Source organism: Falco punctatus (genome assembly GCF_963210335.1).
Source record: "Falco punctatus genome assembly, chromosome: 7".
Taxonomy (NCBI): domain Eukaryota; kingdom Metazoa; phylum Chordata; class Aves; order Falconiformes; family Falconidae; genus Falco; species Falco punctatus.
This window is the reverse complement of record NC_137587.1, coordinates 49,918,601-49,934,465: the sequence shown is the minus strand read 5'-3', so window position 1 is coordinate 49,934,465 and position 15,865 is coordinate 49,918,601. Positions and strand designations below refer to the sequence as shown.

The following is a 15,865-nucleotide window of genomic DNA, read 5'->3' as shown; positions in this document are numbered from 1 at the left end:
ATAGGATGAGCTTCTGTAATGGCCACTCAGGGTTTGTCAGTGTTGTGGTTTAACCCCAGCTGATCACCGAGTACCACGCAGCTGCCTGCTCACCCTCCCTGACCTGGAGGGGTGGGGAGGACAATTGGAGAGAGAATGTAAAACTTGAGGGTTGAGATAAGAAAAATCTAGTAATTAAAACAATTACAAAATTTAAGAATAACAATAATAATAGTAATAGTTACAATGAAAAGATGGGGAAAAAGATAAAATCCAAAGGAAAAGGGAGAAAGGAAAACAAGTGATGCACAGCACAACTGCTGACTGATGCCCAGCCAGTCCCTTAGCAGCAACACCCTCCCCACCCCCCCACCCCCCAGCTAACCCTCCGAGTTTATATACCAAGCATGACATCCCATGGTATGGAATACCTCTTTGGCTGGTTCAGGTCACCTGCCCTGGCTGTGTCCCCTCCCAGTTTCCTACACCCCTCCAGCCCTCTCGCTGGCAAAGCCCAAGAAACCAAAAAATCCTTGACTGAGTATAAACATCACCCAGCAACAGCTAACAACATCAGTGGTTATCAACACTGTTCTCACATCAGAGCCAAAACACAGCCCTGCACCAGCTACTAAGAAGAAAGTTAACTTCATCCCAGCCAAACCCAGGACAGTTAGGATGTATTCTTCATCCCTCCTCTCCTGGATATACATTTTGAGAGGAGATGAAAGTGAGGGAGAGGGGCAGGAGGTGGGTTGACATTGGCTGTGCTCAGCATTTTATACTGAACCAGCTTCTTCACAACTAAAAAGCATCTGGATTTGATTTGTTTCTTCCCTGTAGCAACAGACAAGCGAAATGTGAAATAAAGCAAAACTTTTGGGCTTTTAGGTTAAAATTTTGAGGGGAAAAAAGTTTACAAGTTCAACAAATGTGCATTTCTGTTCCAGATAAAAGTGGAAGCTGACTAGCTTAGGTGCTTTCTCTCAAACTGAATCCCAATGATGTATGTGGACCACCACAGAGCAGGGAGGAGCACCTCTTGGAGAAGACCCTGCTCCCATTTTTGTAGCTTTTCACGGCAGTTTTGAAAAGGAGTATTTTGGAGGAGGGAAATACCCAGATTCAGTGTATGGGCTAGCGATTCAGCTGTTGTACAAAAGCTTCCTGCTTGGAAGGATTTTTCAAATTTACTGTTTTCCTGGCAATTGGATGGCGCGCCGTCCGGCAGCGCACCCGGCACTGCCATAGCTGGTGCGCCGGGCGACACCGATTTCCCCCCACCCCCCCGGCTGCTGTATCGCTCCGGTCCGCTAGGGGGCAGCAAGAGCCCTGCATGTCGGCAGCGGTTTGGAAACTGCCTGCAAACGGTTTCCTTTTCTTGTTCTTTATGCCACCCTTTAAAGACAGTGTCTTGGGAAAGTTAAATATATTCTTTTTTGCCCAGTTGTTTCATCTTTAAGTGGTTCTGCTGCTGCACCACAGCAAACCCTCTTTCATCAAGCACCAGATGAGCCTCGGCTGTGACAGTTCCAGTGGGCAGCCCATACTAACAGTTTTCTTTGCATCCTAATGTCTTCCTACATCCCTTCCCGTTTTAAACAGTTTTAATTTTAAAATAAGATGCTTTATGTAGTGCATGCCCTGTATGTTCTTGAGACTTTAATTCTGCCAGTCTTGCATCTCTATGCACATATTGATTGCCTTAAACTTTGCTGTTACACAGTAATTCTTTGAAACTGCAAGACTGCATAGACTATTTTGATGGCTTCTGTAGGGATGGTTGACTCACAAATGCCCTGTAGTAAAGACAGAATCTTTTCTCTTCATTCCCTTATTTCTAACTTTAAAGCATGTGACCTTCAGAGCAGGAGTTACTAGCAGTTCAGATACAGGACCCTTTCAGCTTCCTGTTTTTGTCAGAAGTGAAAGGAACTTTGATCACAGAATTTCAGATGAACTTACTTGTTAAAGAGTCCTCCAGATTTCAAGAGATTGATTTAAGAACATGAAGACAACCCATATATCATAGGGCCTCTTATGCAGTCTTGCAGCAAATTTGCCTCGGTTTATTTCATTTAACTTATAAGCAAAATAAATTGTATCGAAGGAAAGGCTGATTTAATGCCAGTGAGTGCCTGTGCAAGGCTTAAGTACTCTGTAAAACCATACTTTTAATGAATGCAGGGAAGTTTTCCTGAGCATTCCTGCCAGTCAGTTCCTGAAAGGACTTTTGTTGAAAGTCATTTCACTTTGAAAGTGGAATAACTGCCTCAACATTTTGCATGCGTAAAGAGTACCTATATGGGAAATTAGTATGTAGAATCCAGAGTTTCATAAACTAGTATTTTAACTTGCCCTTTACAGACTTATTTTTGTGGAGGAGTTTGCAATGAAGTGAACATAACTAACTTTAATGGTCACTGTCTTTCTGAAAAAGAGCGCTTACAAAGGAAATTATGAATTAACCATTTACTTAAACTGGAATTTTATTTTGTTTAGCGTAGCTTTTTTGAGTGTTCTTATAGAAACTTCTTTAAACATAAACCTGTCCCTGTGACAGCCACGTTTCCTGAAACGCTGCACAAAACCAGTCATGTTTGCTGTACAAATTAGAATTGCTGGTATTTCACAAGCTCCTTAAAATTAAGGCATTAAGATTTGATATTATTAACAGTTAACAATTACATTGATTCTTTCTGTTGCTTCTCTTGCTATGGTTTTCCTGGAGTCAAACTTGACTCTGAGGGGAATGGGGTGCTGAGCTAGTCAGAGCTGTTCATGCCATGTCCGGAAGGCTGTACAAAAGTCACCCTATTTATTTATTTAGATGATAGAAATGTATTTGGAAGCCCAGTTTGAGCACTGTTTTTTAAGTACTCGTTCCAGACAATTAGCAATCTTCTGAGCTGAGTTGTCAAAGACTGAATACAAGGAACAATGTGGGGATAGTAGAGCATTCTGTCTCCTTACAGAATTCTAACTCTGGACTTTTAGGTATACTGGATTTAGTCACACATCTTGGACTAAGGCAGTGCATGGAGTGAGAGCACGGAGCAGTGACAGAGCATCAAAGACCTAAAAACGTGTATGTTATTGCTTACCAGCAGTCCTATCTGTAAAAGCTCCAATGAACAGCTGCTGTGGCTGCTAACATGTTGGCCTGAATTAGGGTGAGCAGCTGACAGGGCTGGAGTTTCATGTCCCTTTACATCCCATCCTTTTTCTGGTACTTCCATTACAAAATGTAAGAAAGGAAGTTTTACCCGTATCTAAGTTGTAGCAGTACTAATTATATTAAACCGAAGTTGCTTTCTGCTACTATAATGATGCTTCATTGTATTGTGTTAATTGCAGTTTCAAGTGCATCACAGTTTGCAGGAATAATTCACTGGATCAGCCTAGTCATCCTGTCTGTTTTCTTTTCGGAGGTATGTATAATCAGTCTTTCACCACATACAGAACTGCAAAGTATTTTTATGCTGTCACTGGAATTAGTAAGAGTTTAACAGTAATTTGACTGTGAGTAAATGTAACACAGAGTACTTTAAGGAAAAAAACCACCAAACCAACAGTTGCCACTCCTACACAGCAAAGAAAGTAACACACAAAACAGATTAGCACTCTTTGTCAGTTGCCTAGAATTGGTAAGGAAACATGGAAGATACTATCTTGCAAATTGTAAATTGAAAACTACAAAAAAAATAATCATCTCCGACTCACTACAGGTGCAGGACAGGACTAGTTTCATCCATTTGTTCTCAAAGAAATCTTTTTAGTGTCACTGGGTATAAGGTATAGGAATAAGATATATTATTCAGGATTAAAGATCCACAGAGCTTTTTTGCAAAAAGATCTGTTTAAGAATGAAGTTATCGCCTGTCGCAGTTCATGTAGGTAGTGTAGATGTTCTAGTAGATACAGTAAGAGAATGAAACAAATGGTGAATTTCTTTGCAAAACTTTGAATGAATGCATGCATTGGAAAAGGCTGTAATCATGATATAACAAATGACCAAATTGGGATAATACGTTATAGTTTTCAGCTTTATTCCAAAAAGAAGTCATTGATATTGAGACATCTATACTACTCCTGAAAATCCCAAAATTATTTTTAAGGCTATTTTTTCAGGTCATGGTGTATTACTTGTCAGAAAAAAACACATTTTGTTAAGTTGGAAGACAGCTTGGACTTAAATATTTTTAAATATTTTTTCTAGTTTCATGGGAGAAAATATTATCATCCGAACAGATGTTAGTCTTCACTCTGTGGTAAATGTAGGTGAAGGTTAAAAAACCAACCAACCAAAAAGACCCCAAACCAACCCACCAAAAACCAAGGAGCTGTGATATCTGCAAATGATTTGATAGATCACTTGTGTTGAATTCATACTCACGGTATTATATACCTGCTTTTTTCCATGGTTCTATTGATGAAATACACTTGTTTATGTATATTACTTTGTATTTCTACTCATAACATGGATTTTTCTAGCTGGTGTTGCCAGACCATGAGTGGGCACCTTCTGAAAGGATTCCTTTGTAACAGACAGAGGTCTTAAGGCTGCTTTGCATCCTAGCCTTCTGGTGCTGCAGTTGCACAAATAGATGTGATTACCATCCCCATCCTTTGACAGTGTGGGTTGTAGGATTCATGTAAACCAACTGAAAAAAAAGATCTTTAAACAATTAAAAAAACTTGCAGACTCTTTCCTTTGTGAATTGCACATCCTAATTCTCCAAGACTCAAGTTTGTTAGATGGAGTCCATTCCATGTAAAAAAATACTTCCCCCTCTCCCCCAGAATCTGTCTTCAGTGGGGATTAGCACTCTGGGGCTCGTGGTAATCCTGAGCTTCCCAACAGGATCAGTTTGTAACTCTGCTACTAGCAGCATGGCTGCACATGCATGCTCACCTGATCTTCATCACTTTCTGGAGCTTGTTTCACTAAAAACTTCTGTGGTCTGCAGTTCCCTTCTACTGGGGTCTAGTCTCAAGTTCTGTTTTCATTCACTTGTACCACCAACCACTCTTCTCAAACCCTGATACAGTACCTTGCTCCTGTATCCCTTCCGTAGTTCAGTTCTTATGCTGATAGTGGTTGGTTGTGGCAGTGCAGACAGATCCTCCAGGCCAGTACTCACCTGTCTCAAGGAAAAAATCAGTTGTTTCAGTTCTGCTGAGACAGAGTACCCCCTTAAGTGGATGAACTGGTTCAGAAGTGTTTTGCAGGAAAACAATAACAGGAATACTTCACAGAGCCAGAAGTGGTTGCCTGACTCATCATCCTCATTTAGGATCTGTGCTGGCTTTTCTCCTTCTCTCTGTATTAGGTATTTGGAACTACTTTTCCTTGTCTGCTTGCTGTTCTCATTTTTTATAAACCTCTTACCACTCACTTCATTATCTGTTTCTATCTTCCAAAGTACTTTCCTTTGCCTATTCAGTTATGGTTTGAATTTATGCCGAAGAAGAATGAGGCCACAAGGCAGCCACGGAAAGTGCACGGAGGAGGGTAGATTTTGGAGTATTGGTTCATTTGGCAGCTCGGTCTTTGGCTGGGTTCAAGTAACAGAGGTGACTCCACAGAGCAACTGGATGTGCTTCAAAGACCACAGGTCTGGAAGACAGTGAAGGTACCTTTCCTACTGCGATTGCTGGGGCTGGCCTTGTGCCAGGTTAATAAACAACAGCACTTCTGGTTGCATTGAAATGCATCTCATCAAAGGAAAAACAGAGGGTTTATTTTTTTTTCTCATCCAAATCAAAACTTTTGATTTTCTTCAAGAGCTTATGAACTATTGCGAAAACTGCGGATCGCATGGATATTTTTTTTTTCATCCATCTTAATTTTATTTACTGTTCTTGTGCCTTCAGGGGATTTTTTGCCCTCTGATTCACAATACCATGAGTCAGCTGTCTTTGTTTGGAATTACTTGTTGAGAAGATTGTGTGTTAATAGTGAGATTTTGCAGTCTGTGACTATCCATGCTGGGATGATTTTCCAGAGATGAGCAGGCTTAATTTGTTTGCTTGGATATAACAGGCAATTGCTGAGGATTGATTAGTCCTTCAGTCAGTGCCTTTTTCCTGCAAGCAAGGATTCAAGGTTTCTGGTGTTCAGAAAGGGTTGTTTCCATAGCAAGTATCATGTCCTAAGCTTGGATGTTTGTTTATTCTGTAGTTTGCTTCCATTAGTTGTAAATGTAGATACACAATTCTTTAGAAAGGCCTCAACTCAGAATTAGAGAGCAAATAATACAAAGTTGTGAAAGACTACTTAAAAACCAGGAAACTTTCAGCACAAAATCTGAATGTTTTAGAAAAATATGACTGATTAAAAGCTGCTGCTAGAAAGGTAATCGCAAATAATTACAATCCTATCATGTTGGAGTTAAACAAGCACTGGCTTTCTGCTTGGTTAAAATGGAGGGGACAAACATGCCAGCAGCTGGCAAATGTTAACAGAACAGCTGCCAACAAAATTAAGTAGCTACTGTCACAACATCTTTCTGTTCCTTCTATGCTTGTGTTATAGCCACAAGCCTTAAAGGAATTTATTGCACTCTGTTAATTTTATATCCTCTGTCACTGTCTGTGACTTTCCAATGTTAAAATGTTCCTTATTCAAGTGAAGTGCACATCAGTTTTTTGCTTTTTTTCAAACAATTAGAACAGGATTTACTAGTGGTGTTGATTGTGTATGTTTGTCTCTGTTTACATACATCACTATGATTTGTCTGTGCACCAAATGTTACCCAGATGTTAAGACAGAAGAGAAGAGAAAGACACTGGGGGGGAAACACCAGTACCAACAGCAAGGCAAGGCCGGGGTTACACCCTATCAAGAGGGCAAATTCAGCCTTGGTAATAGTTGGCTGAGAAAAGGAAGATGGGGAATGTCACAGTGTTTTGGTAAGTGGATTGGAGTTTGCTTGTATTTTAATAGTCTTATCACATTGCCACAAATATTTGATTCTGTAGCTGTTGTTCAGTTCTTCTTTTCCACTAAGACTGATGAGACTGTTTGCGTGCAAGAATTGAGTTCTTTGATATTAGTTGTTTGCATTGCTCTGTATGTGCTTCAGTCAGCCAAGCACTCAGGCATTCTGCTAGCTTTCAGCACTTGAGTGTTTCCCTGGGAGTAACCAAGTCTTCTGATGTGCTTAAAAGTTAGGCAGTCACGGAATTGCAACTTTTTTCCTGCATCTGCGTCCAAGAAATAATTTCTCAAATTGAGTAGAGTAAGTCTGGAGTCCTAGCTGATAAAGAATTTGTTTCGTTAGCTATGGCTCACAAGCGCATTTCAGATTTTCGCTTTCAGGGGAAAAAAAAACAACCCAAGGTTTTCCTCATCCTATGTGTTTAAAGGAAGTATTTGTAGTAGTTTGACACTTTACTCCTTGTTAAAAGCAGTCCTTGGAAGGAACACAACTTGCTAAGGAAGAGCCTACTACTAAGGTTCTGTTACAAAAGAAAAACATCCCAAATGACAGAGAAAATACTGCCTTTCTCATATAGATTTTTCATAACAAATTAATAATTTTATATTAGAGAAATCAGTTATGGGTTTTTTGTTACATTTTTTTCTGAGCTTTAAACAGCTAAGCAGAAAGATCATAATCTTCTATTAATTCTATAAGTCTTCCATAAGCTATGGCTTCTTTTGTGGATATTTACTTTCATTCAATGTGCACACAACTTTTCTCATGGTGCATAAATGCACTGCATTGCTGGCTGTGTATGTTTTGATTTTTAAGGGGGTTGATTGGGGGATCTAGAAACAAAGGTACGGATTTTATATACTGATTTATAAAGGTTAATTTAAACTTCCTTCTTTGCCAGTGTGTAAAAAATAAATATTTAATATACTGTGCAAATTCTTTTCTAATAATTTTTTTTGCTTCACAAAAAAGGAGTTACCAAGCAAAATGGTTTTGTGGAAGTCTAGGAATTTAGCTAGACACCTTCCTGAAATGCCAGTCTGCCAGCGTCATTTCCAAGAATATACCTGACCTATATGGTGTGCTCTGTCCGTGCTTCATCTGTGCTTTCATCTCTTGACAGTGACAGTCCGGCACCTTTTACGTGGTGCAGTTCAAAGACAGGAATTGGTGCTAGTGTAATCGGGCCCGGAGGGAACGTCTGATGCAGGGTTTTTAAGAACAGTTCTCTATCCAATCTGCATTTACCTTATGGTAGTGCACTGTGTCTCTAGTAAGCTGTTCCTGTTCCCAAAAAGCCCTTTCTAATCCATCCAGAGTTGTCAGTTTAAAATTAATTATTTTTTTCCATATCCTAAGAACAGGTATTACGGGAGAACGGAAGAACACATAGACCTGCAGTGTTTATGCATTTGGATCCTGTATCCTATTAGGGTAGTATTAGCTGTAGTCAGTGAAAAAGAATAAAGAATATACTGTGTTCATGTCTGTGGGTGTCACCACGCTTTTGCAGTTAATTATTTCTCTGTGACCACATGTGCTAATAGAGCCACAGCAGTTACAGAGCACAGTACACAGGGAGCGTTTTGTACTGGGCAATATGCGGAGTAAGGTCAGTAGTTACGTGTTGCCTTTGAGAGCTTGACGGAAGAGGAACCACGTGAGGAGGATGCCTATGCACTGGAAACAGGAGATCTCAGTTTAAAGATGCTGATAAGTTCTTCCGTGCGCTGGTGGGCTGGGGGTAGCGTGCGCCAGAACAGCCAACGCAGGGTCTCAGGATGGGCGCACCAGAAGATAGCAAGAGGAGATTCTTTGAAGGAGGGAATGAGCTAAGGCCTCTGTGGAGTGACCCAAACCAGTGAGGTTATATATTACAGTTTGGGTACAAGGTGTTCTTTCTGGGAAAGATTTCAATAAATACTTTATCTTTACAAGGTATACCCAAAAGGCAGAAGCTTAATCTTCAGAGTTTCTGTACAAGTCAAAGTTAAAGATACTCTGTAACAGATAGATTGGTTTTGTAGCAGTGGAAGGAAGAAGGGCTCTTGTCAAGACACCTCTTCCACCCCACTCCCTCCTCCTGTCTCGTGTGCTACCACTACTCCATCTTGAAGTGCTGAGTTGCTCTCTTTGCTGTTAGCTAAACCTGGTGGGCCTGCTTCACCTCCTGTGCTTCCTGCTTTGGATCTCTTTAATCTATGGACTAATTTGGCACAGTGAGTCACTGACTAGTAAATTGCATACTAACTGCAAGCAAGAAAGTATTTAAAATTACCTAATGCACATTTGCAGTCAGCTGACAAATGTAGCCAGCTCGCACAGATTGTGGGAATTCACACGGGTGGCTCAGCAAAGGACTTGACCAGGTTTCCCTTAGAGAGAGAACCTGCAGCGTCAGACAGTGCTTCATAAACTTCACTGAGGACACTTAATGTAGGTCAGACAACTGTGTTGTCACCAAGGGATACTGTCAACTTCAAAATTACATTTCTGTCTGAAAAACAGTTTAAAATTTTACTTCTCTTTGCATTTCCTGCGAGTTAAAGAAGTTAACAGAAGTCTTCAGTCGTTTCCCTTTTATTAGTGCACTGGACAGACTTTTATGTTATAGTTTAGCTTTTCTCATAAAACAAAAAAGGTACAACCTTTGATACAACCAAAAAATCTGTATGTTAAGGACGTTCTAATTGAAAGACTTCTAGTCAAGAAATGCTAAAGCATTTTTTTGCAAGTACAAAAAACAAGCTGGCAGTGGCCTTTAACAGAAGAGTACTCCCACTGATATTTAATGTTTGCTTTCAAATCTATCTGTCCCAAAATGCAGAATGCCTGTGTAATGCAAAACTATGTGTGCGTTTGCTACAGTGCTGAAAAATGCCTGCACATCAGTAGGAAACAGCAGTGCTGCTCCATTTTTTCCCTATTTCTTCTAGATTCTACAGTCTACAAATGGTAGAGTTGTGACTAACGTTTATATTTTGTCTGTGATGAACAGTTTGCAATTCTCTCCTAATTCATATGCGTTTTTTGGTTTGGTACATGTACATAGGAAGCTTCCTGGATTATTGATTTCTGTCTCTGTTTTTTTCAGATTCTGCTACAGGTTCTCATTTTTTAGGTTCTGTACAGAGAAAGTACACAATCAAATGCGATATGTATTTGTTTGAAATATATTTTTGATTGTTTAGGGAAAGTACTAAGATGTTGTTTTGTAGGTAATGCCAATGCTTTCATTTCAGTCAAAGTATGATATTGAACAGTCAGGGAGATTTGCTCGGTGAAGTCCACGTTTGCTTGGTTCAGACTCCTCTGGGTAAGAGTTATGGCAGCAGCAGTGGATGTATCTTGTGCTTTGTACGAACAGAGGGAGAGTAGAGGAAGCTAAACCTAGTTTGGTGTTGCTGCTAGTGAAGACTGGCCAGTGAGTAGTAAGTGTATGGCACCTGTGTCTCCAGACGGATGCAGTCTGTGACTTTTGAAGTCATGGTACTTTTCCCCAGGGCACCAAGGAAAAGCTGCCTGACAGTCTTGTCACTTCAGTGACGATGTGGGCTTTTTTGGTTAAGAGTGACATTGCTGATACATATCTTTAAGACCTTCCATACAGAACAAGTGTTTTTTAAGCTTAGCCCTTAGCTGTGCCCAGTTTGTTCTGAAGAGTGCATCTCAGATGGGGAGCTGGGTTCATTCTGCCCTTACACTCCCCCTTCCCACAGTGTGTCTGCTCTAGCTGAGAGCAAAGATGCTAATCATCAAGGTATTTTTGTGAAGAGGAGACCTGTCTTCCAGAGGTAGCACCAACAACCATTACTGCATTAAATTGTCTGCTGAGTAGACTCGCAGTCACTGCTGACTTGTGCTGATTCACACCAGCAGACTGAAAATGGAAACATTTGTGCTAGCTTCCAGCCCCTGGAACATTAATATGACAGCAGCACAGTCTGATTTAAACACTGTGATGAGGAATTAAAAAGGTAGAAAGGAAAATCCTTTTTTGTGTTCCCTCAACAGCCCCATGTTAAATCATATTTAGGGTTGTGAGACCGTGTTTCAAATCTCTTTGTGCAGATACACCTTATTTCAGTGAAAATACCTTTGTGCACACCTATCCAAAGGTCAAAAGATTTTAACCCTCAGTTACTGTGAAGGTGTTGAGTGTTCAGCCATCATTTAGTTAGGTGACCTAGCTCTTCATAAATGCTGCCTAGGCGTAGAAGGAGCCAGGTTTCTCTATGCTGTCAACAGAATTGCTGTAGGAAGGGTAGCGTCCAAGCTTTAACGAAGGCACCTCTTCTGCATTTCCCAATGTCTGGCCGCTGCGGAACTGTCTGTGGCAGACCTGAGGGTAACAGATACAGCTGAACTCACAGGCTCACCAGTAACTTGTGCTTAAGTTTTGTGGAGCTTCTCAGCGGGGGAGCAAGGGAGGTGCTTACAGAGGAGCTGGGATGGTTTTGTCTGAAAGTATTCTGCTCAAGGCCTGAGTTGAGGCTGCAGGAGTGCCTTAGTTTTACAGCAGCATGTGTACTTACACGTTGTGTTTACATCACATCATGCTGGTGAATTTGGGGTCATTGAGGGATTTGAGGAGCTGCTGTTGTGTACCTCTTCCTCCACATAGAAACGTCGAACATATAGGTTAATAAGGAAATTAGTGTGAGCCTTATTCCTACACTGCATTTGTAAAATGCTTTGGAAGTAAAATGTTCTTTTTAGGAGCACAGACCAGCAGCATTAACAGTTCTTGGTGTCTATGTAAAGTCTTGTAATTTTTTGTAGAGGAAGGAGAGCACTGTGCTTTCTTTTCTGGCTAGTGACTCCCTTTCTTAGCCAGACTTGGCCAATGCTGCTCATACGCCATTTCTGAGTAAGCGTTGGCTGGTTCACTTTCCTGCTCATTGATGGTATGAGGCCGGGGTCTGAAAGGACCGTATCTCCCACAGCAACGTCCCCCTCTGCGAAACAGGATTAAGTGCTGTTACCCAGGTTTGGGCCAAGACAGAACTTGGTACAGTCATCCTGGGCCAAGTCAGGCAATTGGGCTCATGGGGTTTGGCAGAACCATGCACGGGAACGCTACCGAAAAACCCAGCAGTGTTCTGCAATTAGCGCTGATATGTTTGGCATAAATTCAGAGTTGGTTGGGATTTAATATATTTGTATTTGTAATGAAGAAGAGATACATATATTCATCAGAGTAAGTTTTTTCTGCACAATGCTTGGCATGGTCACCCCTCACACACAGGCCTGCTGAGCTTTGTCATTAGTACTGTTCTGTGATGGAGACAGTAGCATTTTGATCTTCTTCGCGAGGCACGCAGCTGCAGTTAGTTTTCGTGCCTGTACAGTCTGTCAAAATCTGACCTTGATGTTGCTGTTGGCAGAAGATGTCCCTACCAGTTACGCTTTTATGTGAATTCAATTTCAGTCATTAGTTGGATGATTGATTTTTATTTTTGCATTGCATTTTCCGAAAGCTGAGTTAAAAATCAGTAGGAAAGATGCCATTGAATTTTTAAATGGGAATTCACCATTGGTTCATTCTGTGTTCTCTCCTTATTCCTCTTTTCTAGCTACTGCCGCTACGTATAGCTGTTTTACTTTGTAGAGGAAGATCACAGAGATATTTTTCTCCCTTATCCTGTGACTTTCTGGGAGGTTTCATAGTAGGCCAAGAGCCCTGTACTCCAGAGGGGGAGAGTAGGAGCCTCTGCTCTTCAGATTGACGAAATGTCAGTTTCTTTAGGTATCAAGAGAGGGCAGTGCCTCCTCTCTTTTCTTAGAAAATAGTAAGCACTGGCATATCAAAGATGGCAAGAAAAGAGAATCTTCCCCCGTTCCAATTGAGGGGGCCCCACAGTGGATCTTGTATAGGTTTGGGTCAGGGGTGGGGTGGAGAGGGATGGGTAATCTAAATCTGACAAGTCTAAAAGCGAATTTTTAGGAGGATGGAAAGGCTGATGAACGTTTGAACTGGAAACTTGTTTATGGAAGTTTCACTGAGTCAATATAGTGGTTGGAAAGCAATACCTGCATTTATAATACAGAAGCGTAGCTTTTCTAGATCCTTACTATTATTCGGAAAAAATGCATAATGCTTAAATAAAGACAAAAAATTATCCCCTAAACAGATAAAAGACTAAATGTTTGTCTAAAATTACAAAAACATTCATCGTCTCTTTTCCCCCTAATCTATTTTACTAGACTATTTTGAGGATTGTGGTCCTTGGCATATGGGATTACATTGAAAACAAAATAGAGGTAAGCACTCCTACTCTTTGTACTGTTTTTGAGACACACACAGTAAGAATATTCAAACTGCTTTGGGTAGCAGTTTGTTTGTTGTAGACCTGATGCAATACAGTATCTTTTAACTCTGATAAATATGCACATTCTTCTCATTGCATGCAGGTATACATAGCTGTATGATGTCATCTCTCTTTACGTGAGACACTGAGAAGAGTGCAATATTTGGAAATATTTTAAGAAAGGAGGGATTGTAGCATTTTTGTTATTTGTGTGTCTTTTGTTAGAGTTGTGCTAGTCTGACTGTTGGTACTGCCACCCTGGGATAATGAGCAACACAAACTTTCTGATAAAAAATAGTGGTTTGGCAAACCCCCCAATTTTGTTGTGAATTTTTTTTAAATTCAATTATGATAAACACTGTAATTTGTACCTCAAATTAAAAATGAGGTAGAATGTGCATACTGTTGCAAAGGCAGATAAGGAAATACGTGTGTTAGAAGCAACACATAATCCTAAACTTAACAGAAATCTGGAGATCAGAAAAATTAAAAGCTCTTTCTTGATACCTGTCTGATAAATTAGTACTGCATAGGATGCACCAGAAGAAAAAATGGGTTTTCTCGGTCTAGAGGCTCACACATTTTAATACTAAAGTTGTAAACCTTTTAACATGTTTTTCAGAAAAACTGAAGTGAAACTTAAATGACTGATTCAGAGACTCATTAGTGAGACTTAATGCAGCAATTTCTGATAATTCATTTTGGTAATTTGAAATGGAGTCATATTGTTCACTGCCCATGAAATGGTGGCAGTAAGAAGTGTTTCTTTTCAACACACTAAATTGTTACGCACAATTCTGAATGTGTGGTGCTTATAAAAATCCGTCCCACTTCCTTATGCAAACCATTAATCAATGGTTTTTGGCAGCTGGGAAATGTCTCAGTGGGAGTGAGAACATGGTATTTATTCTTTTCTACCCTGCTAGGTGAGTGTAGGGCAGGCACACCACCATTGCCAGTTTGCTCTGAAATTTATTTACTCACACGTTTCTAATACTTTGTACAATATTCTTTTCTGATCTAATCCCAGTGCAACGAATGTCATACAAATCATTCTGAATAGTCCCAGTTGTCAAAATCCTTGGAAACCTAGCTGCTCAATAAAGGTGAGAGCAGGGAGTCTTTCTGTCTTGATGCACAGCCGTTCCCACACACATTGTGCAGTCAGGACGTGACCAAGAGCCATCAAGTCTCTTTGCTCCATCGTTTTCTACTTGTCATCTTGATCTCTTCATTTAGACAGTAAGATCTATGGGCAGGGGCTGTATCCTTTTTTGGGATGACATAATGCCAAGTAATCAGGTAATAAATACCAATGATAATAAAACTCTTTGGCTGTAATATCATTTAGGCTATCACTTCTGCTTGGGGATTTTGGCCAGTGTTTCCAAATACCTTTCTCTCTCCCTGCCCTTCCACCACAGTTTATCTCTCCTCACCTCATAAAATGCACAAAGGAATTCTGTTGTGCTGCCTAAAAAGGATGCAGCCTTTCCGTAGCTTGACCACCTCTCATATCCCTTTCAAATATGTACTGTAATTGCGTTTCTTTTTGGCAAAGTGGGAGCCCTTCAAGACCCCAAGCAGGAATGGCAGCATTATGGTCTTTAGGAAGGGTTTGAAAAAGCTGATTTCTCTTTAGGTGTTTGATGGTGCTGTCATAATCTTGTCCTTGGCACCAATGGTGGCCTCAACAGTGGCTAATGGCCCCAGCAGCCCATGGGATGCTATCAGCCTTATTATCACACTACGAATATGGAGGGTGAAGAGGATCGTTGATGGTGAGTGGTGATTCAGTTTATGACTCCCCAGAATTACCTGGCAGGCTGGGAAAAAAGATTTTTTTAAAAATACAAAAAGTTTCTTTTGCCACCACTGTTTCTGTCGTTCTCATTCCTCTTACATTTTAAAAGCACTGAACAGAAAAGAGTTATGACTCCCATGGAGGAGAGCAGGTCTCAAGTTCATGGCTGTGTATCTCCTGTTACCTAGGAGCCTTTATAATCGATCGGTTTGGTTTTCTGTTAGACATCTTCACGTCCCCTATGCTGTAAAGCAAATGCCCTGACCTGCTTCCTGATTCTGCAAAATAATTGCTTCCAATCTGCTTTTCTGATCTTTGCTGCACCCTCTCTATTTCCATACAGCTAACTCTGTCTTGGGGCTTTCTTTTCCAAGTTTTCATCTGTAATACTATTTTTATGTCAGATTCCAGGAGCATTTTCTCACCATGGGGGTTCCATGCTGAAGGTGCTTTCTGCGGTGCTGGTGTGCAATGAAGCATGAATTGGTATTGTTTTGCACAGATCTCTGTAGGGAAGCACCAGGGAAGATGATAAAGCCCCAGCAAGTTGAGGTTGCAGAGAGCAGAGCTGGTGGCAGTGTTTGGAAGCAAGGACTTCACTGTTCTCCTTTGTGTTCAGTGATTTCAGGCATTGGAGGTTACAGAGAAGAGAAGCGGAAAAGGAATAAATGGTCACTTTGCTCATATGTGGAAGATCAAGTTGGTATGTTGGGTTTAGATGCCCAGGAAGCTCTGTATTCAGAGCTGAAGAAAGCTCTCCGACTGAAGCATCCAAGAAAAGTTTGGGATCTCCTGTAGTTTCAGAAAATAACAGGAATTGCAGTATG

General features: G+C 40.6%; 1 protein-coding gene across 4 annotated transcripts in view; it reads left to right on the top strand.

Annotated features, from left to right (window-relative positions):
- TMEM266 (transmembrane protein 266) overlaps nucleotides 1-15,865 on the top strand; it is an 86,463-nt gene that overhangs the window by 44,872 nt on the left and 25,726 nt on the right. For 3 of the 4 annotated variants that reach the window (XM_080396865.1, XM_080396864.1, XM_080396866.1), the window contains 3 exons: nucleotides 3,337-3,410; nucleotides 13,131-13,187; nucleotides 14,877-15,015. The exons of the other annotated variant lie outside the window; for it this stretch is intronic. In XM_080396865.1, coding sequence (XP_080252991.1) covers nucleotides 3,337-3,410; nucleotides 13,131-13,187; nucleotides 14,877-15,015 — 270 coding nt within the window. The remainder of the gene's footprint in view (nucleotides 1-3,336; nucleotides 3,411-13,130; nucleotides 13,188-14,876; nucleotides 15,016-15,865) is intronic. 4 annotated transcript variants of the gene reach the window in all.